This window comes from Penicillium soppii, assembly GCF_028829465.1.
Source record: "Penicillium soppii strain IBT 18220 chromosome Unknown utg000010l, whole genome shotgun sequence".
NCBI classification, from domain to species: Eukaryota; Fungi; Ascomycota; class Eurotiomycetes; order Eurotiales; family Aspergillaceae; genus Penicillium; species Penicillium soppii.
In genome coordinates, this window is record NW_026643240.1 from 1689099 (window position 1) to 1713837 (window position 24739).

A 24739-nucleotide genomic window follows, 5' to 3' on the forward strand; every position below is an offset into this window, starting at 1 on the left:
TCTTTTAGCATATTATGGAGATAAAAAAAAGTTCTATACTATAAATTTTAACCTTTCTTTATAAAATATTTATGCTATTCTCTTCGCGTTTTCTTTATATTTTAACCTTCTATTCTTTATCTCGCTTCGCCTGTAGAATATAATTCAGGTTCTAACTAACCATCGAGACTCTAATATATAATTATGCACTATCCTCTATATCTACCTACCTTATTTAATATAGCTAAGAGCTCTCTATAAGAAGTTCGGATATATAAAGATAATTTAGCTAAGGCCTTTTTACTCGTTATATTATTATAAGAGTCCGCTAATAAGATGCTACCTCCTATCTTATCCCTCGTAATATCCATATGCTTAAAAAAGAGCTATTAGTAGAGTTTTAAGTTAGTCGTACCTCTTTATAGGCATCACTAATTAAATTATTAAATAATAGTATATAGATTTTTAAGTACGAAGTTAATAAAGAGGATTATATTTTAGCTCTTTTTGATATATATAAAACGGGCGTAACAGTACTTAAAGCTAATCCTTAGGATATTTCTATAGACTATACCTATAAATTAAACCGCTACGGATTACTATTACTAGATATCATCGGCTTCGTATATAGTAGATTAAGCTATAGTAGCTATTAATAACCGTAATGCCGTATTAATAAGGTAATTACCCTTTATCTTTACTTATAGTTATTATACTAACCTTTTAGCCATTAATAGTAGTAATATTAGTAAATTAAGGAATACGATTTCGCGACTAATATCCGTAGATAATTTATCTATAAAATAGCTATAGGAAGCTACTAATTAGGCGTAGTCTGTAATCGCGGCTATATTAAAGAAGCAATAGAAGTAAATAAACCAGTTATAGTAAGTAGCCTTATACTATGATAATAATTAAGTATAGCTTAATATTCGTAAAATTTATAGTTAACGCCCTTTATAGAGATTTAACTAGATTTACGCTTAGTTCTAATTTATAGACGTTCTAACGCTATACATAGTCCGATTAGATATAGTACCTAATATTTTATACCAAATTAGTACGGTTAATTATATTAGACCTATTTCCATTGTAAATTATTAATAATATATAGCCACTACTAATCAAAGTCGATAACAAATTAAAATATAAAGTTAAAAAGATTCTTATCTCTCGATAGGAGTATATTAGTCGAAGTATATAAATGGAAGTTTTAGTAAGATAGGCTAATTACGTAAAGACTATATAAAAGAGATTAGATATTATAGAGAATTACTTAGTATCTAATAGATATAACAAGCGATTCGGTCCCGTCTTAGGACCTTCTCGCTACCGGATTAATAACGACGGAGACATCGTTATCCCCGTTATAAGATTATAGCGTCGTTAAAAGGTCAGGAGGGGGTTACTATTACGGGCTAAAGCTTATTTAATATTACCTACTACTATAAGACCTATAGCTAAGCTTATTACGGTAAACCTTATATTAGATAGTTCCTTTCTTTAAGATTAATATAAATAGTATATTGGCCTAACCCTAATTGAATTAATATAGCTATAGCTCTCTATACCGAGTATATTATAACGAGCTAAATAGTCCGATTAAAGGAATTAATTTAACCTGAATATATAGATTAGTTGTATTTAATTGTATAAGTACCTATATATTAAATATAAACCTGTATAAAATAAGGGTATCTTGGAAAGATATAATCATATAGAACACTATAATAAAAGATTCTACTAAACTAACTAACTTACTCTCTAATTATAATAAAACTATATATACTATTAGAACCTAATATCTATAAATAAATAATACTATATAAAGATATAAAATATACAATATACCTAGAAGAAGTTACAGAGCAAGAAAATTAAGAACCTACACTATAAGACATGGTCTAACTAATATTACTACTATAAAAGGAAAATAGGTTCTAAAGTATAACATTTTATTATATATATAAGAAATAAAAAACAGATAATAGAATCATACTATTTTTACCGCTATTCTAATAACAAGGATAAGTAGTAGATATTTAAATTAAAAAAGATTATAGTAAAAACTTATTCGATATATATTCTAATATAAAAGAATAGGAAAAAGTCAGTAATTTTTAATTTTTGATAACACTTTTACTATTTATAAAATACCATTACTAATGTTATAAGCCAAGTCTTAACAAAAAGAGTACATTTAACTAAAACACTAAATGTTTTTTACGTACAATATAATATATAGAAAACTATTAAATGAAATTCATATCTATAATAACAATAATATATTTAAACCTCTAAAGATTCTAAGACCGCCTAGAATTAAACTATAAATGAATAAAAATCAAGCCTATATCAATATAAATATATTTTTAAAGATAGTAAGATCTTTATAATATCTAGTGTTATAAACTAGACTAGATATACATTTTATATTGACATACTACTCTAGATATTGAGTAATTAAGTATTTCTATCCCCTTAATAATATATAGAGATATTTGTGAAGTATAGAGAAACTAGGCTTATTTTATAACCACTTTAAGATAATTTATTCTTACCAGGATACTATAATTTCGATAAGGTATATTATAATCTAGAGATCGGATAAGGGAATAAGAGTGTAATAGTGCTATACATATAGTATATCTCCTCTCTTTCTCCTTTCTCTTCTTCTTCCTTATGTTGAGGATTCTCGTTTAAATACTCTTTCTATTACTAAGAATTAGCTCATAACATAATGCTAAATATTGCTTTTTATTCACTAAATAGTTGACTATATAGACCTTTCTTATAATTAGTCTCGGTTCTATCTACTAGACCTTACTAACTCCTATAAGACTAAAATTATTTTAATCCTGTATCCTAGTCCTATCTACTCTTATATAGTTTTAGGCTAGTATAATTTTACTAAGGATTCCTTATTTCGGCTATATAAAACTATAAAGTAATTAGATAAAATATTATAAATCATAGGTATATAGGTCTCCTTACTTTTATTGTCTAATAATATAATCGGGTCGTCGAACGCGGCCAACAGGCGGTGTGCGGGTTCCCGGGCGTAACCTCACCCCGACCGTAAACTCATTTTTATCAACTTAACCTTCTCTATTAATTGACTACACCCCGGTTTTTGCATATTGTGCCTTAAGAATTAGAAGACCGCATCACTAATGCCTCAGCATTATGCCGTGCCACTAAGAAACCTAACGTTAAAGCGATCGCTCGGCAATTCGAAATTTCATACAGTACACTGAGGGGCCGTCTTAAAGGTTCTAAGTCTCGAAACGAGCGCATCCCGACCAATAAAAGTACTAGAGCCTAAGTAAGAGAAAGTATTGATTCTATAGATTAATACCTTAGATCAGGCCTTCTCTCCCCGGACCGCAGGGTAGATTTAGGGCGCTGCTCTACAAATTGTCCGATGATATGAACCGTCCCGGAACCTAAGGAAAAACTAGGCGTACGACTTTATTACCCATCTACCTCTACCTTCTAAGACTATTAAGCAAAAACTAATAGAAAAAGCACGGTACGAGGTCTGTGAACCTAGTTATATTATTTCCTAGTACGATCGCCTTTAAATTACGCTTAAAACCTACGGAATCACTCCGAAGAACCTATATAATTTCGACGAGACTGGGTTTCGAATTAGCGAAGGGAAGGCCTAGAACGTTGTTTCAGCCCGGTAAAATTCTAAAAATAATACTAGTAGATAATCTAAGTCCTTTACTAGTATTAAATATATTTTAGCCTATAGTTAGGTTATGCTACCGTAGTTCTTAGTTAAGGGCTAATTCTATATAGAAAGTTAGTTTATCGACACTGATTTACTAGGCGACTATACTATATCACCAACCCCGAATAGTTAGACCGATAAGATTATTAGTTTTGCCTAGGTTTCGGTCTTCGATAAATTTATATCGTTTTGTGTTAAAAAAGGGGAATATTCGTCTTCTTTTAATAGATAATCGTAGTTTATATTTAACCTATGATTTTATTAAATTTTGCTAGAGAAAACGAATTATTCCTTTTTGTTTTATCCCATATACGATATATAGCTGCTAACCGCTCGACGACACACCCTTTTAAGTATTAAAATATTATTATAAGAAGTATAATAATAAGGAAGCCCTTTTAGGGTGGTGATACGCGGTTAAAGGCTAACTTCTTCGCGGAAATTCACGATGTCCGAATATCAGTATTAATAATACGTACTATTTGATATAGACTCCGAGAAACTGGTATTTAGCCTATAAATTTTAATAAAGGCTTAGTAAAACTAGGCCTTTTAACTAACGATAATAAACTACCTAAGATGCCTAGATTAATTATTTATAATATTACTTCCGGAACTACACTACTACCACCGTTAAGCTTATTACCTAATACCCCGCTAACGACCGTATAAAAGTTGAGAAAGGCAAGTACTAAGGTTATAAAGCATATTTAAAATAACTCGACAATTTTTTCACCAAAGGTGCGAGAAAGCCTTTCTCAGATATTAGCGGGTGGCCTAGTTCTCGCTAAGGTAGGGGCTTAATTTACGGACGATAATATACGCATTCTATAGCGCAAAAAGCGGTCTAATACTGCTAAAACTAAGCGAAGACTTAAAGAAATAGGCCCTTGCCTAGTTAAACACTGCAGAAAGCGTATCAATAAACGTACCGACCGAGAAAGACTGCAAGTATTCAACCGTTCTAAGAAGGCCTAGCGGGAGGAAGCAATTTTGAGAGCACTTAAGGACGGAGAAATTGATAGTGAAGGGGCAATTGGGTCAGATCATAATGACGAGAGGCCTTAGGAATGGATTGATGATATCTATTGTATTGATATAGAAGGTGAAGCTATTTAAATTCAATGAATTAGGTGTTTGAATTGATAAAAATGAGTTTACGGTCGGGGTGAGGTTACGCCCGGGAACCCGGACACCGCCTGGTGGCCGCGTTCGACGACCCGATTAATTATTTTATTTAAGAATATCTATAATAGATTTTATAAATATAAATACCCCTAAATCTAATTAATTTTCCTTTTATATAAAAGTCTTATAAGAGTCTTATTAAATAGACTGCTAAGTAATACATAATAAATAAGTACTAGCTTATTTATAATATATTATCATATTATTACTTATTTAAACTTTATAAATAACTAAATACGACTCTCGCGATTATAAAGGTAGGTACTAGAGATATACTTCTTAAACCCTCTTTTAGTTTAATAGAATTATTATTTTAGTATATCTTAATATAACCTATATACTAAGGCTAGTCTATTATCTTGAACTAAGATTCCTTTATCTTTTTTCATATATAGTACTAATATTATTAATAAGCCTTTTATATTAGATTATATAATTAGTTAATAGTTATTTTATAATATATTAAAGCCTTTAATTCTTAAAAAAAGCTAAATTCGATTCCTCTAAATCTTTATTATTTAAAAGTATTTAGTTAAGTAGTAGGTATACTTTTAAACTAAAAAAATAATAATTCTTTATTAAAGGTATAAAAAAAGAATAAGAATACTTATATCTAATTAATAATAATTTAAAAAAGCGTAAGTTAAATTTATACCTCTTACTTTACATCTTTTATTATAAAGACTTGGCATTCTCAATAAAAGCTCCTTTCTCTTCTTTTAGCTGTAGCTAAGCTATCAATAACTTTTAATTATTAGATCTTATCCTCTTAATAAGTATTTATAATAATTGTAAGTTATTTTATAGATATAAATTACGATTATTATAAAACACTCTTAGGTTTTATATTAATTTATAAGACTAAAATAAGTAGATAAAGTTAATAATATAGATAAGTTCTCTTTTATATAATATAAGTGTAATAATAAGCCTCTTTAAAGAAGTTTAATTAAAGCCATTACCGTAGCTAATAAATAAATAATAAAACGAACTTAAAGGTTATCTTAATATTAGTATATTTAGATAATAATAATTATAAATTAATTAAATTAGTTATATATTAAAATAAAGCGTAATAAATTTATATTATTTCTAAAGAGAGAATATATTTAGATTTCTAATACTTATAATAATCGTATAAGATATCTTTTTAATATTAATTACTAACGTAAGTATTAAACGTTTATTTAGTATTACTCTTAATATCTGCTATTGTTAATAAGGCTTATTAAGTGAAATAATAATCTTAAATCTAATATACATCATTATTTATCTAAGTTTAATATTAAAAGTAAGGAAACTAAGAAGGATTTCTAGCTTAAGGCTATCTTAATTTAGGATAAAAGAACTAAAGGTGATAAGCGAGTGTAAAGATAGTAACAACTTAGATAAAGTAAAAGATATTAATATAAACTAAGAGGCCGCTAAGGCCGCAGATATTAATTTAGTATTATATTTATTACTTATTGTACTAAGTTAGGTACGCCCTAAAAAAGATTATAAGCGGCGTAACGATGAAGATTTATATAAGTATACTAAATAGTTTAATTTTAGGATATTATAATTATACTAGTTTTTATTAAAATTAATCTAGAAGTACTAAATACTAACTCTCAATACTAAAATTAAGTAATAAGAGGTGATCGATAATAATAATAATAAAGATAACCCCTCTCTATGTAGATACCTTAGTACCCCTTCTAAATTAAGTTTCTTTAAGTTCGCTATCTAATATAAGGAGCTTATAGGTAAACTTATATAACTAAAGAAGAAGGTCGACGAAATAACCCTTAAAGGGGATAAAGCTATTACTTATTGTAAATATATAAAGCGAGGGTACAGCGCTTTAGTAATTCGTATTCTCGCGTTATAAGAAAGATAGAATATTAGCATACTAATTATAAAAGGCCTATACCTAGAAATCTACAAAGATATTAGACATAATAATATTAATCGATAATAAGCTTATATATATTAAGACTTAAGAAACTATAATTAAATTAAAGCTCGAGGCGAACGCCGATTATTACTTACTTCTAATCTAAATTAATTACTCTATATTTAGAGCTACTATAAGGATAAAGCCTAGTTATATATTATATCTTAGATAAATCCTTTAGTTACTCTCTTTTATACTAATTCTAATAAAATAATATCTTATCTTCAAACTATTTTCTCGAAACTAAACCGGAAGTCCGAAATATATATTATATTTACAAGACAAAAATAAAAATAAAAATAACTACACAGACTTCCTTACTAAATATATATAACTTATAAAAGAAGTAAGAATAATAGTAAAGAACCGAAAGCGTAATTCTATTTAAAGCTATCATACCTCCTATAGTATTAAGTAATATAAGTACCTTATAATAAGATATTTCCGCTTAAGACTTTTATTAAACTTATCAAAGCATGTTTATTACATATTTATTATATCTAAATAAAAGCTCAGGATTAATAACCTAAACCTATATCTTAGGTATAAAAGAGAGTACTATCTTTATATTAAGTTAGACTTCTTCTATTTATATGAAGCGCGAAAGCTTAATTTAATTAACTATATTAATAACTAATAAATTATGAATCTTAATAAAAGAAGGAAATCACTCCTTTTATTATAAATAAGAAGATTATGATACTTATTATATTAGTTATATTAACTACTTCTCTTTATATAATTAATTTTAAAGATTTAAGAAACGCTTTTACTTAGAAAAACAGTCTCCCTTTTAAATGAATAAAACTATTCCTTTATAAACAAATTTTATAGAAATTATTTAGAAGTCTTAATAATAACTTAATATTTAATACTTAGTTTTTATATAATGAATATTTATTAATATTTTATTTTAGCCTTTAGTAATACTAAAGCTAATAATTCTATCTTAATTAATAATACAGTGTCTAATAAGAAATAAAAAAATAATTATTATATTCTTAGTAACTATAGAACTAATGAATAAAAAAGTATTACTAAAAAGAAGATTTTAACGTAAGCGATAAGATATTCATTATAATAAAGCATTAACTTTATAATCGTCTTAGCTAAAAACTCTTATATACCGTTAATAGACTATATAAGATTATTAAAAAGGTAAGAAATATATATAAGGTCGATCTATTATAGTCTATTAAATTATACTTAGTTTTTAACTTAAGTAAGCTCTATATCAACGATAATAAGCCCTATATTCAGGGACTAAATATACTTTTACCCAGGGGTAATATTACGATCTAGAGATCGGAGAAGGGAATAGTTATTTATATAATAATACTATACCTATATAATATATCTTCTCTCTCTTTCTCCTCTCTTTTTTTCTTTCTTCCGTATATTTAGAATTCTCGTTTAAATATACTGTCTCTGTTATTAAGAATTAGCTTATAATAACAGATTACTAACTTAATTTAAAGTCTATTAATTAAGTATAGGATTGAACTATATACTTTATATCCCTTGAATATTAAAAGCTAGATTAATATATATATAATGAAGTAAGTTAATTGAAGTGAAAGAAATAGTGTTATTCGATAAGAAATTAAAGATAGGGAAGAAGGAAAGAGAGAGAGGAAGAAAGTAGACCAAACTTATTGATATAGCCTTATTAAAGGTCTTAGTCTTACTATATTTTTAGTATAGAAGTTATAGAATCTTTATAATATATTCTGAATATTATTAATATAATAGTAAGTATTAATTAATATTATAGCCTTCTTATTAGATTTTATATTATAGTTTATAGTAATATAACCGCGAATTAAAAATATAGTGTTCTTTTTATTTATCTTCTTTGTCTTCGATTAATATAAATAATTTAAGATCCTTAATTTAGCTATTTAGTAGTTACTATCTAGGCTTATAGGTAGGATAGAGTTTCTTAGGCGTAAAGACTAAGTAGTTATCAAATTTAGGTAGTGATTTATTTTATTTAGACTTATATCTTTTATTCTTCCTTTATCTTAGCTAGCTATTCCTATATCTTATCTTATATATTATATCCGCTATACGTAAATCTATATATTCTAAGATCTTTTTTATTATTATTATTATTATCAATATCATTATCATTATCATTATCATTATCATTATCATTATCATTATCATTATCATTATCATTATCATTATCATTATCATTATCATTATTTTATATTTTTTTAATTAATAGTAATTTATAGTTTATATCCTTATTTAATAAAGTATAATAATAATCTAGTAAAAGCGAAAAGGAAGAATACCATTAACTCTATATTGCTTAGATAACTTATCATTTCAGTAGTAATTTATATATAAGTATCGTCTTTATATAGTATACTAATTAACAATCTTAGTATAGTTATTTATCTAAGAGTAATAAGCTATTAATGGTTTTGTTTAAATATCTAATATAGACTCTCATATATATAGTATTATTCTATTTGATATACTTAATAAAACTATTAATACTACTATCTAATATATATTAAATAAAGACTATTATAAGTATTTTGAATTAATATTTAAGAATGGATATTGATACATTGTAGAGATTAAAACGTATAAATTATATATTTTTATTTTAATTATAGTTCTAAATAAATAGATCATTAAACAATTCTTCTTTTTTATATTTTACTACAAAAAGATAGCTTGAATCAATTTATTTAATATATTTATCTTTACTTTCGTAAGAGTATATAAATTATAATATTCTAACATATTAGTAATATATTTATTAGAAAATATTTTAGTATCAGGAACGCTTCACTATAAATATAATCTAATATATAATATTACTTTGTAGATAAAGTTAAATAATAGCTTTATAACTTAACTATGATCTTTAGTAAATTAATAGTAGACAAAAAAGCTAAGGAATATTTAAAGTATATTCGTTTTACAGTAATGTTTTACAGTAATAGATACTTATTTAATTCTTAATATCTCAAAGAATATAAATTTATATATATATAACCTATATTAAGACTAAAATATAATAAATTCTTAGAATCTAAATCTATTCTAATCTTCATAAAATCCGAATTATATATTGGGTTTAGTAAAGAACTTTACTTTATTAGTCTTTTATATAAGCTTATTAGATAATAAATAAATACTTTATTAGCTAATTTGAGTTTAAAAATTAATATAATATTATAGCCCCTTATTAGGCTTTTGAGCTAATAGATTAAGAAACATAAATAATATAATACTGAAAAATATAAATAATTCTTTAATTTAGGATCGGCTTCAACGACGTTTATAACTTTAATAAGACTATTTCGCGATAAGATTAATAGCGACTATAAGAGTCCTTACAAGGGCTAAATACTATAGTTAACGATCGGTTTTATAACCCTAAAAACGCTAGTGTATAATCATGATCAAGTATATAGATACTTTAAAATAAGTAGTTTCTTTAACTATAATTTTTAAATGTGATGTTTTAATTAGATCTTTCAATATCTTCCCGATAATTAATGATTCGAGGTAAGTCTAAATAGATAGACTTTTAATAGAATCGATTTTAATTAGCTCGAAAAACTCTTTTATTCCGTTAACGTTTTTACGGTTAAGGAGTCGGTATTACCTATCAATACTTATTAGTTATTAAAGCTATTTAGCCCCGAAGTTCGACTAGATTTATAAACAAAACGATATTATACTAATCTATGTGTGAAGGGCTGTAGCTGAATTGATTCAATTAGGGCTAGGCCAACATGCTGTTTACATTCATCTTGAGGAAAGGAACTATCTGACGCGGGGTTCTCCATAATAACCCCAGGTGTGGGTCACGTGGTAGCACGTGATATCCAATGGGCTCTGGCCCGTGACACTATGTACCTATATACTTATTATAACTTTTATAGCCGCTCGATATCGATTTATTTAAAAGTTCGTACAGTCGGCTTATCAAAATAAAAATACGTCTCGAGTTTAACTATATCAATAAACTTGACTTCCTCGAAGCTTACCCGCTCGCCTAAATCTATGTAATGGTCTTTGGGACCATACAATGGGAGACAGATCACTAAGACTGCCAAGCACTCTTTCCAACCTTTGGCCTTTTCCCATCAGGGTTTTGCCTGGTTGGTTTTAACGAGGCTATGCAGGACGAGGAGTAATGGATCCGATCATGTAACGGGAATGTTCCGTCTACGAAAAGGATTCGGACGTAGTGTCACCAACGAAGATAGAATCGCAATAAGTGATACCGACAGAGATAATGTGCCCCTGGGAGCTTCGTCCAAACGGGGCATAAAAGGGGGATAACTCCCTGGCCCCTATCTGGGGGACAAGAATTAGTCTCTGTACAAGTAAACTATATCGTTGACGCTCCTTCACTTATTCATTACCGATCCATCATCGTATCTTACCGGATTGACAGGCTGATCACCCCTGACCTGGTAATCTTCTTACAATACTGAAGAATTAGATAATTAAGAGATTTATACTATATTAAATATTCTAAATAATATCACGCCAATAGAAGGAAGGTAGGTATTTTGAGAAAAAAACTCATTTCAAATAATAATAGTATTCAAAAATCCTTAAAGAACCTAGAATTAAATGATAGAAGAGTTAAATTAAAGCTTCTTATAATAATATATATAAATTTTAGAAGAAAATTAGCTCCCCATTATATTTAGTATCGAAAGCTAGACTAGATATAACTTTTCTAAATATTTACTACTCTAGATATATTGTAATCTAGATATTATTTTTTTTTAATACTCTTTATAAATTTAGAAATACTTATTCAATATAGAAAAACTAGGCTTATTCTATAACTACCCTAGAGATAATTTGTTCCTAAAGAGATACTATAATTTCGAGTGTATAAATGACTTGGATAGTAGAAAATCTATATCTAGCTAAATTTTTAGTATATCTTCTAATAAAAAGAAATAGGTAGTATAACCTTCCAGAATAGTTAGCTATAGAATAAAAATAAGAATAAAAACAGAATTTTTAAATAGTATAGAAGCTAAATACATAGCGCTAAATATGTAACTAAAGAAGCCTTATATCTACAAAGCCTTTTTACTTATTAAATAATAAAATATAATTGAATTATACTCTTTATATCCCTAAAATAATAGTAGATAATCTATCTACTAAAAAAATTAGTAAAAATCCAAAGTTCTATAAAAGAATTAAATATATTAGAATAGCTGACTAGTTTATAAGAGAAGCGATTTTAAATAACAAAATCAATTAATTTATATCCCTACTTATTATAAATTAATAGGCTTTTTAACTATAAGTCTATATACTATAAAATATACTAAATTCTTAGAACTAGTAAGTTTAAAAAATAGACCTAAATAGTATAATTAATTAATAATAAAATATTATATAGATTAGAGGGGGATGTCATATTTATTAGTATATATAATAAATAGTAGGATAACACTATTCTATAATATCACTATATTATAATAATAAAGTATTTATTCTCTACTACTTTAAATATTAGGAATTAATCGTAGGTATTTATATACCTATATAAATTATAATAAATATTTATTCGCTATATTTTCTAATATAAAATTAGCGTAAAAAAATTATGATAATAATAACAATTTTACTATTTAAAAAACCACTATTACTAAGAATTCTTTAAAGGTAACCTAAATTACCTTCTTACTTTATTAACATTCCTTGTTCCCTTCCTATACTCATTATTCCTCTTGGTCACTCTTATAATCTTACTATTAAGTAAGTTGGTAATATAGTCTTATATCTAATTCTTTACCTTCTTTAAAGCTTCCGTCTTAGTAAATAGATCCTTATAAGTATCGGCGAGCTTTTAAAATCGACCACCCTAAAGGGATATTCTGTAAGATATCTTGAATAGAACTAACTCCCTTCTCTTATATTATTATCTTCGCCTTAGTTCCAATAGGGGATAAGGGTTTTAGGGTCATAGGTAATATTATCCTTACTATTAGCAATAAAAAACTAGTCGTTTACTAAGTTTCTATTATAGTTATAGTAGTACCTATCTTAACTAGTTTAGCTAATATAGTAATTCGGTTCGGGTTTAAATTCGATCGTAATTAGTGGTTAATTGATACTAAGAACACGGTACGGATATACGCGTCTATACAACTAATAGTTAAGAAAGTAAACAAAGAATAATATTTAGTTTTATATATTACAGTAAGTTAAATTAAAAGAAAGAGATAGTCCTGTTTAATAAGATACTAAAGATAGGGAAGAAAGGAGAGAGAGAGAGAGAGAGGAATAGAGCTCCCTAGAGCTATCTACATCTAACAAATCGGGCATCTATAAAACCCACACCCTATCCGATCTAGCCCTATACCCTAAACATCATACTATATTTAAGAACTAGGGCCGGTCCGTACTACGACCTAACCCCTACGGGGGTTACGCTATAATATAATACAATCTATAGTGTAACATAATGTTAATCTAACGCGATTAATGTTCTTGTTTTCTCGCCACCCTTCTACTTAATAATTATAGAATTTAGAATTTAAAGACTATTATTACAGACCTACCTTTAGGTCAAATAATATATTATTCAGATAAGGCGCTAAGGTAGGAGATCTATCCTAATTAATCATAAGTAAACCCCGTTTCTTACGTCGTTTATTTTAGCGACTACCTCTTTAGTTTCGCGTACTTAGCTTACTCTATTAGTACTACTAACGTCTGTAGGACCCCTTATATAGATCTACCGTTTAGTTGTTTAAGTGATTAGATATTATAACAACGTTATAAAGTGATTATCTAATTATAGCTAGTCCTTGATATAGGTCGCTTACCGCGTAATCCGGTATAATAGCTTCATATGATTTTTAATTCGTAGATAAAGCTTATTATTCAGTAATTTAATATCATTTTAAGCTTTTATATATTTTTTTTATATCTAAATAGCTCTTTTAAGCAGGGAATTAATAATTAAAGATAAGATATTATTAGTATTTACTTTATAAAACATTACCAATTTATTTCCTTAATTAATTCTATTTTTAAATAAAAATAATATATTAAAAGATATGATCTTATATTTTTAAAATCTATATTATATATCACGAAGAATTCAGTATCAATAATCCGGAACCGGTTCTACCGTATTCTACCGCCCTCCGTAGAACGTGGTTTAAATTGTTTAATTAGATGTCTTAGGCATCACTACCTTGATGATTTTATATATTATTTTCTTCTTCTTTCTTTCTTTCCCTATATTTAGTATTTGAGTTAAATATACTCTTATTCATTAAGACTTAGCTCGAAACATTATATAATTTATATAATTATAAATTTATAAATATATTAGATCTTATAGAAAAAATCTGCTTTATAATTAATATCTTTATCTTAATGAATAACCTTATTACTATATCTTTCAAAAAAGTATTTAAAGGTCGAAAATAACGAAGAATCTAATGAGCTTAATAAATTTACCATATATATGATAAAGAGATAGAATCATATTATAATAAATATATAGTCTAATAGAAGATTATTTATTATTATAGCTTTTAGTTAAGGGAAATTCTATTTAAAAACTAATATAAACATCTTCTAATTATTAGTTATAATATATTTAATATCAATAATAAATGTAGAAATATCTTTATTTAGTGTATATATAATTAGACTTTTTAATAATACTTATTATAAAGTACTTTATCTAATTGAATATCTAATCTTATTTATATTAAGAGATCCTTTAAAGCGATTATATCAAGCTAAAATTAAGCTAATATCTTTAGCAGCTATTCTTTTTAATTCCTAAGCGTTTATATAATATAATTAAGGCTACATTTATAAAGATATCGGTAAAAAAATTAGTAGACCTGGTCCTTATTTAATAGTATAGTTCGCGATAGATCGCGCGAGACTAATATTAAACTTATAATATATTAAATAGTCTTCGTAGTTAGCGGATACCTAGTATCGTCTAGTATAGTAATATAGCTAAGTATCGCTTCTTCCTAGTCCTTATTAAGTGCTTTAGCTATTAAGATACGGCTTTTACGAGATATATGAATGTAGAGTTATTCATGTAGTATACTATATAAGACGTCGAATTCCTAGGCTAGCCGTTTGATTTCAGGCTTTCTGCGGTTATAGTAGGCCTAAATTGCTAATTTTGATCGCAGTTCTAATTGATTAGGTTTATTCGGTATGGTGGTAGTTGATAGTGAATAGTCAAAGAAGGTGTGTTAGATAAAAATTGTATTAGACTGTGGATTGTATTACACTGTGGCGACCTAACTAATGCCTAGCGGGCATTGAGTCGCACGGACTGGGCGTACCATAATAGATAAATATCCTTTTACAAGACCAAACATGTCTAAAATCTATTTTAATGGCGCCAACTCAATAGGCATAGCCAGAGTGCTCGATATGGTTTGTTAGCTCGTTTTATACGTTCATCTCCTTTTAGTATTGATATAGTGAGTGCCTCACTAATTCCTTAATCTTGGCTATGTCAAGACTCTTGGCCTGATGTAGGTAAGCAAGTAGCATCGAGTGGACGGCAAATTCAAATCGAAAGAGTCTAGTATTACTACTGAAGACTGTACGAGTTCGATCCGACTTATGACATATCACCCATCAGATCTTCATCCATCTCGAGGCCCGCCTCCTCTGCCGTGGTTGGATTAGCCCCACCGGAGGCAGACCAGGCCTGCCCTCTTTGAAGACTGTCGACACATTCGTCGCTCATCCCCAAGTTATAATTTGTTTCCTCCAAATTACACACCAAAGACTCCATCAACTGTCGTTCCTGCCTCAGATGGGTCTGCACATCTAACTCATGCGAGAGCCGAGGGAACGAAAGAGCGATGGAAAATCGTAGCATCGAGAGCCCAGCATGATCCTGCATCTGCACCAATGTGGCGTTCAAAGCCCCAGACATGATGAGTGAAGAAACGGCAGATTCAGCGATCTCCTCATCCACGGGCGAAGGAAAGACTTGCTTTGCAAGGTCGGCCACGGTTAAAGCTGCAAAGGTCTTCCCAAGCTTGATCACAGTCTGGCTGAAAAAAGCATCAACAACTTGGGTAACAAGGCCCAGGTTGTTATCCTGATCAATGGCATCAGTTCTACACGTCACATGAACCAACAGTATCCATTCAAGTAGAGGCTTACCATGCACCAGATATCCCTAGCAGCATCAACTTCACCCTTGAGCCGCTTCAGGTCACCACGCTCAAAAGCGTGAGCAAGTATGACATAGGGCCTCGCGAGCGATTGGTATATCTTCACGACATGCGGGGTAGTAATACTCGGAGGCGAGCATAGCTAACACAGATATAAATTAGCCTAGTGTAACGAGATAATCAATGCGGAACTTCCACGCTTTGACGTGCTCTGTTCTGTTTGCCTTTCCTTGCTGAACACCACTAACCTTTCCCTTTTCAAGTAACCCAACCAGCACCCATTTCTTATAAGCTTCCACCATGATCAAGCTCACAGAACTAGCGGTAGGCATAGAGATGACAACCCCGAGGAAGTGAAGTGCACTGCGCCACTTCTTGAGTGTCATGTATACCATTCCGCCATAGAGAAAATAGCGTAAGTAATCACGATAGGAGAGCTTAGATGAAAATCCAGAGGTGTCTGTTATAAAAGACACACTTGACCCATCTGCACAGAGTATAGATGACTCAGAAGAAGATTGGCTAGGTAGAGTTGGAAAATGACAAATGTGCTTGTTCAGTATCGGCAATGCGTAGGAATACGCCCTGGCTTGAAGACAAAGCTTCACAAGTAAGAGATGTGTCGACGTGAAAACAGTAGATGATGGGTCAAGACGAAGCATGGCATCTCGAACCAGTTTAGCACCAAGCAGTGGCTGTGATAAGGTAAGTAATTGAACGCTAACATAGGTGACCTAGAGCGAACTTACCTGGTGTGCAGCAAGCGAAGCCTGCGCAACAATCTCAATCAAATTGCGCCACTCTCGTCCAATGTATCTGACTTGAATTGAATCGAAATTTGCTAAAAATTGCGCAGCGCGTGCCCATAGCTTCCCTGATGGACGAATATCTGCCGGACATGCTTCTCCGCCGAGTTCCTGTGCCTTTTGGATTTGTACACCAAGCACGAAAAGATACACGATAGAGTCTGTCGCTGGATCGAATTGCTATCAAATGCCCATATTAATTAGCCTATGACTCAGAATATCCAGTGATGTGAGCTGAGCACTGCGGGTCTCTTACATCGAGAAATGTTTCATCATTGGCACAAGTATCAAGGTTCTTGGTAGTCAGTGGTCGTTTGAGATATTCAACTAGCTCGCGGATTCGACGATCATACTCGTCGTTAATTATGGGATTGTGTAAATGAGTCGACGCGGAAAGTAAATCTGAGATGAGTGCCATACTGGGCACAGTGGTAACCAGCTCCGTGGCGGGTTATCGATTGTGGACAGACCGTGTTTGGAAGATGAGAGCAAGAGAGAAGGAAAAGGAGAGAAAGTGACAGTTGTAAAGAAGGAAAATAGAAGAAAAATAAAGATGGTGGTTGTTGAAGTGGTGTTTTAGAGTGTAAGAGAGATGTTGTTGTATTGTTGTAGTGTAGAAGTGTAGATTGGATAAGATAGAGGCTCTCTGAGATAAACTGCCCCTCCGCACCTTGACTCATTTTGATCTCTACGATATTTCACTGGGTTACTCTATTACAAAACCCTATCCCTTTCTTTTTTCTTTCTTATTTTCTCTCTCTCTGTCTTTCTTTTAGACAGAAAAAATAACATGCCATTGACTGAATTGGCAGCAGATGATGTCGCTCGTAGTGCATCACTTGCCTCTCGTCGCCTCGCGACCTTATCCAACGATGCCCGCAATGAAGCATTGACGGCACTGCACCATGCCTTGGATGTCAACCGAAAAGCTATCCTTGCTGCCAATGCTAAAGACTTAGAACTTGCCAACCAAGCCGCTGCCAGTGGTACACTGAGTCATAGCGTTCTCAAGAGACTCGACCTGTCACGACCCGGAAAGTATGATGATATGCTTGATGGAATCTTGAGTGTGCGAGATTTGGATGACCCTAGTAAGTGTATATTATGTTAATATCTATGGAGATAGACCTAATCATAATAAATTGTAGTCGGGAAAGTGACCCTACGAACCCTGCTCGACGAAGACCTGACACTGGAACGAGTCAGTTGTCCTATCGGTGTTCTCCTGATTATCTTTGAGGCCCGACCAGAAGTGATAGCAAACATCGCTGCGTTGGCTATCAAGTCAGGCAATGCAGCTATCTTGAAAGGTATGCGTGCCCCTTCAATACTGGATGCCTTAGCTCTCATTGACACAAATACCACAACCAGGCGGGAAAGAATCCTTGGAATCGTTTGCAGCAATTGCAGACGTTGTCTCTTGCGCTATTAAGGATTCTCAGGTGCCAGTTGAATCGGTTCAACTAGTCAAGACACGCGATGCAGTGTCTTCTCTTTTGGCCCAAGATTCGTGGATAGATTTGGTCATCCCCCGAGGTTCTAACGAACTGGTGCGATTCGTGAAGGATAACACAAAGATTCCCGTGCTGGGACATGCCGACGGCATTTGTTCTGCTTACATCCATGCTGACGCAAATACCGAAACGGCTGTGAAGGTGATTGTGGACTCGAAGACGGACTACCCAGCTGCATGCAACTCATTGGAGTGCTTACTTGTCCATGAAGATATCCTTGAAACGGTTTTCCCCGAAGTAGCTACTGCTCTTTTGGACAAAAACGTGCGTCTTCGTTGCGACGACGCTTCTAAAAAAGCATTGACGAAAATCTTTTCGGCTGAGAAATCATCTCAACTACAAACGGCCACTGAATCTGACTACAAGACCGAGTTCTTGGATCTCGTGTTGGCAGTCAAGACGATTCCTGCTACCAACCCCCCATCGCAGCCGTGGAAACTGCTATTGCTCATATCAACGAGCATTCTTCTAAGCACACGGATATAATTTTGACCGAGTCAAAAGAGGCAGCGGATATGTTCACAGGTGGCATCGACAGTGCAGGCGTCTTTTGGAATGCTTCTACACGGTTCGCCGATGGGATGCGCTTCGGATTTGGCACAGAAGTTGGTATCAGCACCAACAAGATCCATTCGCGCGGACCAGTTGGACTTGAGGGGCTTACCATCTACAAATACCTGATCCGGGGGAACGGCCATCGAGCAGCCGACTACCATGACGGCGAAGGAGGACGGAAATATCTACACCAGAACTTGCCCTTGGGTTTGTAGTTGTATCCCCAAGGCAGTAAAGTAGCATAACTAGAGTCAAATTTAAACAAAGATTTTTTTGTTCTTTGTTTTTGATAATTTCATAAGAAAAAACTTAGGACAAAGCCTGATTCAATTTTTTGCCCCTTTATTCGTAAAATTCTCATTTCCTCGTCCAACCAAAGACACCTAGTCACCCTAAGTACAGACTTGAGATCTTTGGCTAGATCCGGAATGATTCTAGGCACCGAGTCAGTGTGGCCAGTGCTTGGTTATGGCAAAGGCACACTGCATCATCCTCCCAAGGTCCCTTAGACCTTGAAACCCTTGGACCTTCTGCGACCACGGGCACGCTCGAACTTGCGGCCCTTGCTGGCAACGTAGGGCTTCTGTTTCGAGTTAGTAATCGTGAATCCAACCATCTCATCTTCCAGGTGTAAAAACGAACCTTGTCAGTGTGGGGACCGAAGCCGAAGTGCTTCACGGCCTCACGGGCGTTCTTAGGGCCGCGGAGGAGAAGGGTGTTGGCACCGGTAGGAGCACGGAGAGCAAGCTGATCCAGAGTCAGGGTCTCACCACCGGCCTTCTCAATGCGAGCGCGAGCGGTAGCGGTGAAACGGAGGGCAGCAATCGACAGCTTGGGGACGTTCAGAAGGCGGTTGTCATCGGTGACGGTACCGATAACGACGACGGTCTTGCCCTTGTGGGCCTCGCCGATGTTGGCGACGGCGCGGGAGAGAGAAACCGGGGGGCGGTTAATTCTGGACATGAACAGGCGACGAAGAACGGCCTTGTTGAAGTTGGACTCGGTGCGGCCTGTTATGCATCCAATATCAGCCTCGAATTTTTCCTCTTATAAAATCCTCAAAACGGTATACGCCCGTAGACATTGCGCTGCGGATGGGAAATCGGAATCGGGGGAATTCATACGAGCCAAGAAGCGGTAAAGCTTCACCAGAACTTGCAAGTAGACGTTGTCACTCTTGGGAGCCTTGCGGTGGCTGCTCCGCACATGGTGGCGGTCCAGGTCGATACCTGTAAATTGTAAACTGTCAGTGGATTTGATTGAAAAAGGGAAACGAATAAAGGTGGTCGGGTAAAGGCTGCTGGAAGCAACAGATGAGAATAATTAAACATACCCATGGCTGTGTATTGAGATCGACTACCTGGGAAATAGCTTGCTGTCGCACCCTTATGAAAAGTGCAGGAGGTTTTTGATCCTTGACTTTCGCCTGGAAAGTGGTGTGGGGTTGAGCCCTAAGCACTAGATCAAAATAGGAAAGGCGAGCACATGACTAGAACTGGAATATGATTACTAAGCAACAGTGTCAACCTTGATGTCTGTTGGCCAACAGTGTCACGTGCTCTATATCTGAGTCTAGCCCTGCCCCATTTTTATTTTATTAGTTACACATTCGTACTTCATACATATGTATGTAGTTGTATATTATATATTATCATTTGAGAGGTGGTACACCCATAACTAGTGAACTATTTAGTTATTGGATTGTAAAATCCTATAATATAACTTGTCTATGGTAAAGTGATCATCTCAGTCAATTTTCCTACTATACATGTTTCAAGCATTCCAATATTCAATCGAACATTCCATACCAATATCAAAGATAACCAAAAGTGAAAACGACCTTTTAAACTGATGTAAACTAATGTACTCTAGGCATATTGAGCTATTCTCTATCATTCAAATTGACAAAGAAATCACGAGTCATCTCGAAACTCAACCAGCTACTGGCCATACTAGGTGCCACCTTCAGAAGATTTGGCCCTATCCCCTTGAAGAGTCCACGTAACCCTTCTTCAGCCACAATGATCCTCACAGCATCCCAGATCGAGGTGTATTGATAACCCATTCCTGACATTGTATTGATCTGGAACCGTCGACGTAGTACATCGCTAGAGGACAGTCAGTTCTGCGAGCTTTCATACTTATATACAGACAAAGATAAAGGAGAGACAACTGACAAAGGATAGGTGCACGTTTGGGCAACTGCTCCCGAAATCGCACCAGCCAGTAACTTGCGAGCGGAGCTAGGATTTTTATCGCCCTCGGGAGTCAGATACATGCGCACAGATTCGTACGTCATGAAGTTGAGTCCCACCTATCACGGATTAGAGTAAATCGAGACGAGAAGAAGATGAACTCACATAGGGGGCCACTCCTGCGACTGTAGGGGTGATTCCGCGATATAAAGCCTTGGGTCCACCTTCGTTCTTATATATCATGACCATTGTGGTGAACATACCAGGTAGTTTCTGTGCCGGGTCTCGCGTTCCCAGATCGGCAAATGAGGCAGACTGGATGGAAAGCCGAGTTCGAACAATGTCCAGAGGATATGTAACAGTTACCGAGGTAATGCCTGCAGCGCCTCCACAGACAAGGCGCCGCATTGCACTCATATCACCATCGGGGGTTTCTGCAAACTAAAAAAATGGGTGGTCAGTTTGGATCATTTGCCTCTATAGATTAGTTTAAACCACTCACCTGCTTGTAAAAGTTATAGCTTCCAAATTGTACTGCGGAGTATGGAATGATACGAATGCAGTTCGTTCCATTTCCTCGCATGAAGCCCCGCCAGCCTTCTTCTCGACCCATCTTCACCAGTGCCTTCCAAATTGACAATCTATATTCGGTTCGACCGACGCTTTGAATCTGGAGAAGGATCTTCAATCGTTCGAGTGGCGAAACTATCGTCCTGGAAACTGCGCCAGCTACTCCACCAGCCATAAAAGCAGCCACCACTGGCTCAGAAAGTTTGGTTTTTGTTCGATCTAAAAATGACGGGGGCGGACTACCAACCACCTCCTGTTCCATTAATCAATGGTTAGCCTAGGACTCGCAATAGACTGCATGCTATTCTCACCTTGACTGTGTTAGAGGAGAATTGTGACAGATTCTGCAAGCTAGGCTTGGCTGCCTCCTCCAGCTCCTCTTTCCGAACGGCATTCTGGCGATCCAAGCTCATTGTGACGAACTGTACATCAGGATTTCCGGAGTAATATGATAAAGAAGTCCTCCAGTGATTCGAGGTATGATGCTCTTTGACGATTCTTTTAATCGAAATTCAAAATGTGATTGCTGTTAATCAAATGCACAATGATCGACCGGTGTTGATAGTCTGATGTAATGAAAAAAGCACCAGAAATCTGTTTTGTATTGTTGTAATGCTAGCCATGAAGGTTGGCCGTCTTCCCGAGACTCTGTGGTCTAAAAGCACATCATTGGTATTATGCCCAGTAGTGTATTGCTTGTTCCGGTGGTCATAGAATTCAAGGGGTGTTAAGGTGATATTGACAGTAGCTTCCGAAAGGCGGAGGAAGGCTTGGGAAAGATGATTTTGGCGTGATTGAATGAGTTGACTTGCGTACTTTTCTCTCTCTCCCCTTTCAGACGACTGGAGTAATAACACAACAGATTCAAACAAAATAAAAGATATTAGAATGCAATAAAGTGACTGTTTCACCCCCAAAGGTAAAAAAAAGTACGGAGTAGAGTAGAGAGGTTGCGATTGAGAACTATCCGACTTACCGACAGACACGGTACCTTCCGATAGTCCGCCACTAACTTGCATTACGTACATACGTACATAACTATGTCACTATGTAACTACCTATAACTTATATTTACGTACATGTATACATAGGTAGTTATGGAGTATATACATGTATAGAGCTAATATTATTGGTTAATATTGTATATTTTAATTGTATGTGTACTTGATATAGAATTAAATAAAATTACCTCCATAGTGTTTCAGTAATACCAAGAAAAGGGGTTTACCTGCTATATGGATGTATAAATACATGGTAATATATGTATGTAAAGTGTGACATAACACATGACTCTTTCATCATTTGCGTCAATGGTCTCCCAATACAACCGTAGCACCTTCATCATCTAATTCTTTCGGGCTCCTCTTCCTTTTATACTCTATACTATTGAAGCTTCTAAAGCTCCAACCTTCACATCTTTCATTTCATTCATTCTTTTTTGATTTGTGCCAACGGCACCATGTCTTCTCGCTCTGGAACTACCCTTTATGTTACCGGGTTCGGCCATGGCACCCGTGCTCGCGACCTTGCCTACGAATTCGAACGGTACGTGTCGCCTCTACCTTCGCTACGACCTCCGGTTCCCATTCCGACGACGTACCGAGACCACTGGCATTGAATCGCTTGGATAGCGCTTTTCTTGATTCCAACTAGCATGACATCAGGAAGCCTTTGTCGCGTCTCATCTTGAACTGCTAGTCTTGGTCATTCGTCATAATATCTCTAGATTCAACTACCTGATGCTATCCGAGACTGATCATTCCACTAGTTATGGGCGTCTTGTTCGTTGTGACATCCCTGCTCCTCGTACTCCCTCCAGCCGACTGTGAGTTGACCTTTTATACCTCATGACACCTCGCAGCTCTCTAATCACATCATCTAGCTTCGCCTTTGTCGAATACGAGAGTCGCCGCGATGCTGATGACGCATACCACGAGATGCACAACAAGCGCATCGGCCGTGACGACCTGCTGAAGATTGAGGTACGCAGCAACATATTCAATTTTGTCCGACTTTATATCTTACCCCATCTCTAGTGGGCTCGCACTCCCCCCTCTGCTTCTTGGCGATTTGACTCTGGCTCTGGCCGTGATGCCGGTCGTGATGCCGGTCGTGATGCTGGCCGTGACCGTCGCCGCGATCGAACTCCTCCCCGCCGTGGCCGCTCCCCCTCCCCTCGTCGCGGCCGTGGCGGCGACTATTCTCCTCGCCGAGACGACCGATACGAACGGGACGCCGCCGACCGCGACTACGACCGCCGTGACCGTGATTCCGACCGCCGTGACCGTGATCATGATCGCCGTGATCGCGACCGTTCCCGCGACCGTTCCCGTAGCCCCGATGACCGCGAACGCGACGGCAAGGATGATCGGGAAAGACGCGATGACGACCGCGAACGCCGTGATGATGACCGCGAACGCCGTGATGATGACCGTGACAATGCCACCAACGGCGACGACAGGAAAGGTAAGTTGGTTCCCAATTCTGTTGTACAGAAAAATACTCTTTACTGATCTACCGTAGTACCCCTGGACCCAATGCCTTCTGCTCATGATGAGCTTGATACCGCTGAGTAGATCAACTCAGCATTCCATTTTCTCGCCTTCGACATATGTCCCCCGCCTTGTCCCCGTCCAATGGTGTCACTGATTCCAATTGTGTCAACCTGGAAGGGGGAATAAAAGATGAAGCTGTCACCAAATCAAGGTTTCATTGATTCGGTCGTTTCAATAACGTGGCACATGTCGTGCATCGTCTCTTTCTGGCTCTATTGATTCCTAATGCTTGAAGATTGCTCGGGATTGACTTAGGGCAAAGCGAACGTGTTGCTTATGCTCACCCCTGTTTTTTTGCTTTCTTTTTTTCAACCCCTTCGAGTTATTCCCTTTTTTTCGAGATGTTGGTAATTTTTATCCTGGACAGCAGCTCGGATACCGAAGCGAACGCCGAAGTCCTCGCCCAAGTACGAAGAATTCCGTTCCGGCCCTCCTTGTTCGAAATTTAATTTGAAAGCGGTTATCTCCATTCGCCATGCTCGATCGGATGCAATTGGGAGGTTTTGAAACGTTG

At 34.5% G+C, this 24739-nt stretch overlaps 5 protein-coding genes across 5 annotated transcripts; 3 read left to right on the plus strand and 2 right to left on the minus strand.

Moving 5' to 3' along the window:
• Positions 1-15465: 15465 nt before the first annotated feature.
• N7529_011300 (putative COP9 subunit 3) lies at positions 15466-17275 on the minus strand (the record flags this gene model as incomplete). The annotated part of the gene is made up of 5 exons (XM_057246826.1): positions 15466-15954; positions 16020-16172; positions 16279-16725; positions 16780-17016; positions 17093-17275. 5 exons carry the CDS (start codon positions 17273-17275, stop codon positions 15466-15468), a joined length of 1509 nt encoding a protein of 502 aa, XP_057092175.1.
• A 351-nt stretch (positions 17276-17626) lies between these two features.
• On the plus strand, positions 17627-18836 carry N7529_011301 (glutamate-5-semialdehyde dehydrogenase; the record flags this gene model as incomplete). The annotated part of the gene is made up of 3 exons (XM_057246827.1): positions 17627-17927; positions 17985-18146; positions 18208-18836. The coding sequence occupies 3 exons, from the start codon at positions 17627-17629 to the stop codon at positions 18834-18836; spliced, it is 1092 nt and encodes a 363-aa protein (XP_057092176.1).
• Positions 18837-18865: 29 nt separating this feature from the next.
• Positions 18866-19120, plus strand: N7529_011302 (uncharacterized protein; the record flags this gene model as incomplete). Its single annotated transcript, XM_057246828.1, has 1 exon — positions 18866-19120. The coding sequence occupies one exon, from the start codon at positions 18866-18868 to the stop codon at positions 19118-19120; it is 255 nt and encodes an 84-aa protein (XP_057092177.1).
• Positions 19121-19410: 290 nt separating this feature from the next.
• N7529_011303 (uncharacterized protein) lies at positions 19411-22083 on the minus strand (the record flags this gene model as incomplete). Its single annotated transcript, XM_057246829.1, has 8 exons — positions 19411-19488; positions 19548-19915; positions 20030-20134; positions 20859-21013; positions 21083-21219; positions 21266-21541; positions 21603-21923; positions 21982-22083. The coding sequence occupies 8 exons, from the start codon at positions 22081-22083 to the stop codon at positions 19411-19413; spliced, it is 1542 nt and encodes a 513-aa protein (XP_057092178.1).
• Positions 22084-23129: 1046 nt separating this feature from the next.
• N7529_011304 (RNA-binding protein) lies at positions 23130-24246 on the plus strand (the record flags this gene model as incomplete). The annotated part of the gene is made up of 5 exons (XM_057246830.1): positions 23130-23215; positions 23439-23495; positions 23553-23652; positions 23707-24136; positions 24194-24246. 5 exons carry the CDS (start codon positions 23130-23132, stop codon positions 24244-24246), a joined length of 726 nt encoding a protein of 241 aa, XP_057092179.1.
• Positions 24247-24739: the final 493 nt, after the last annotated feature.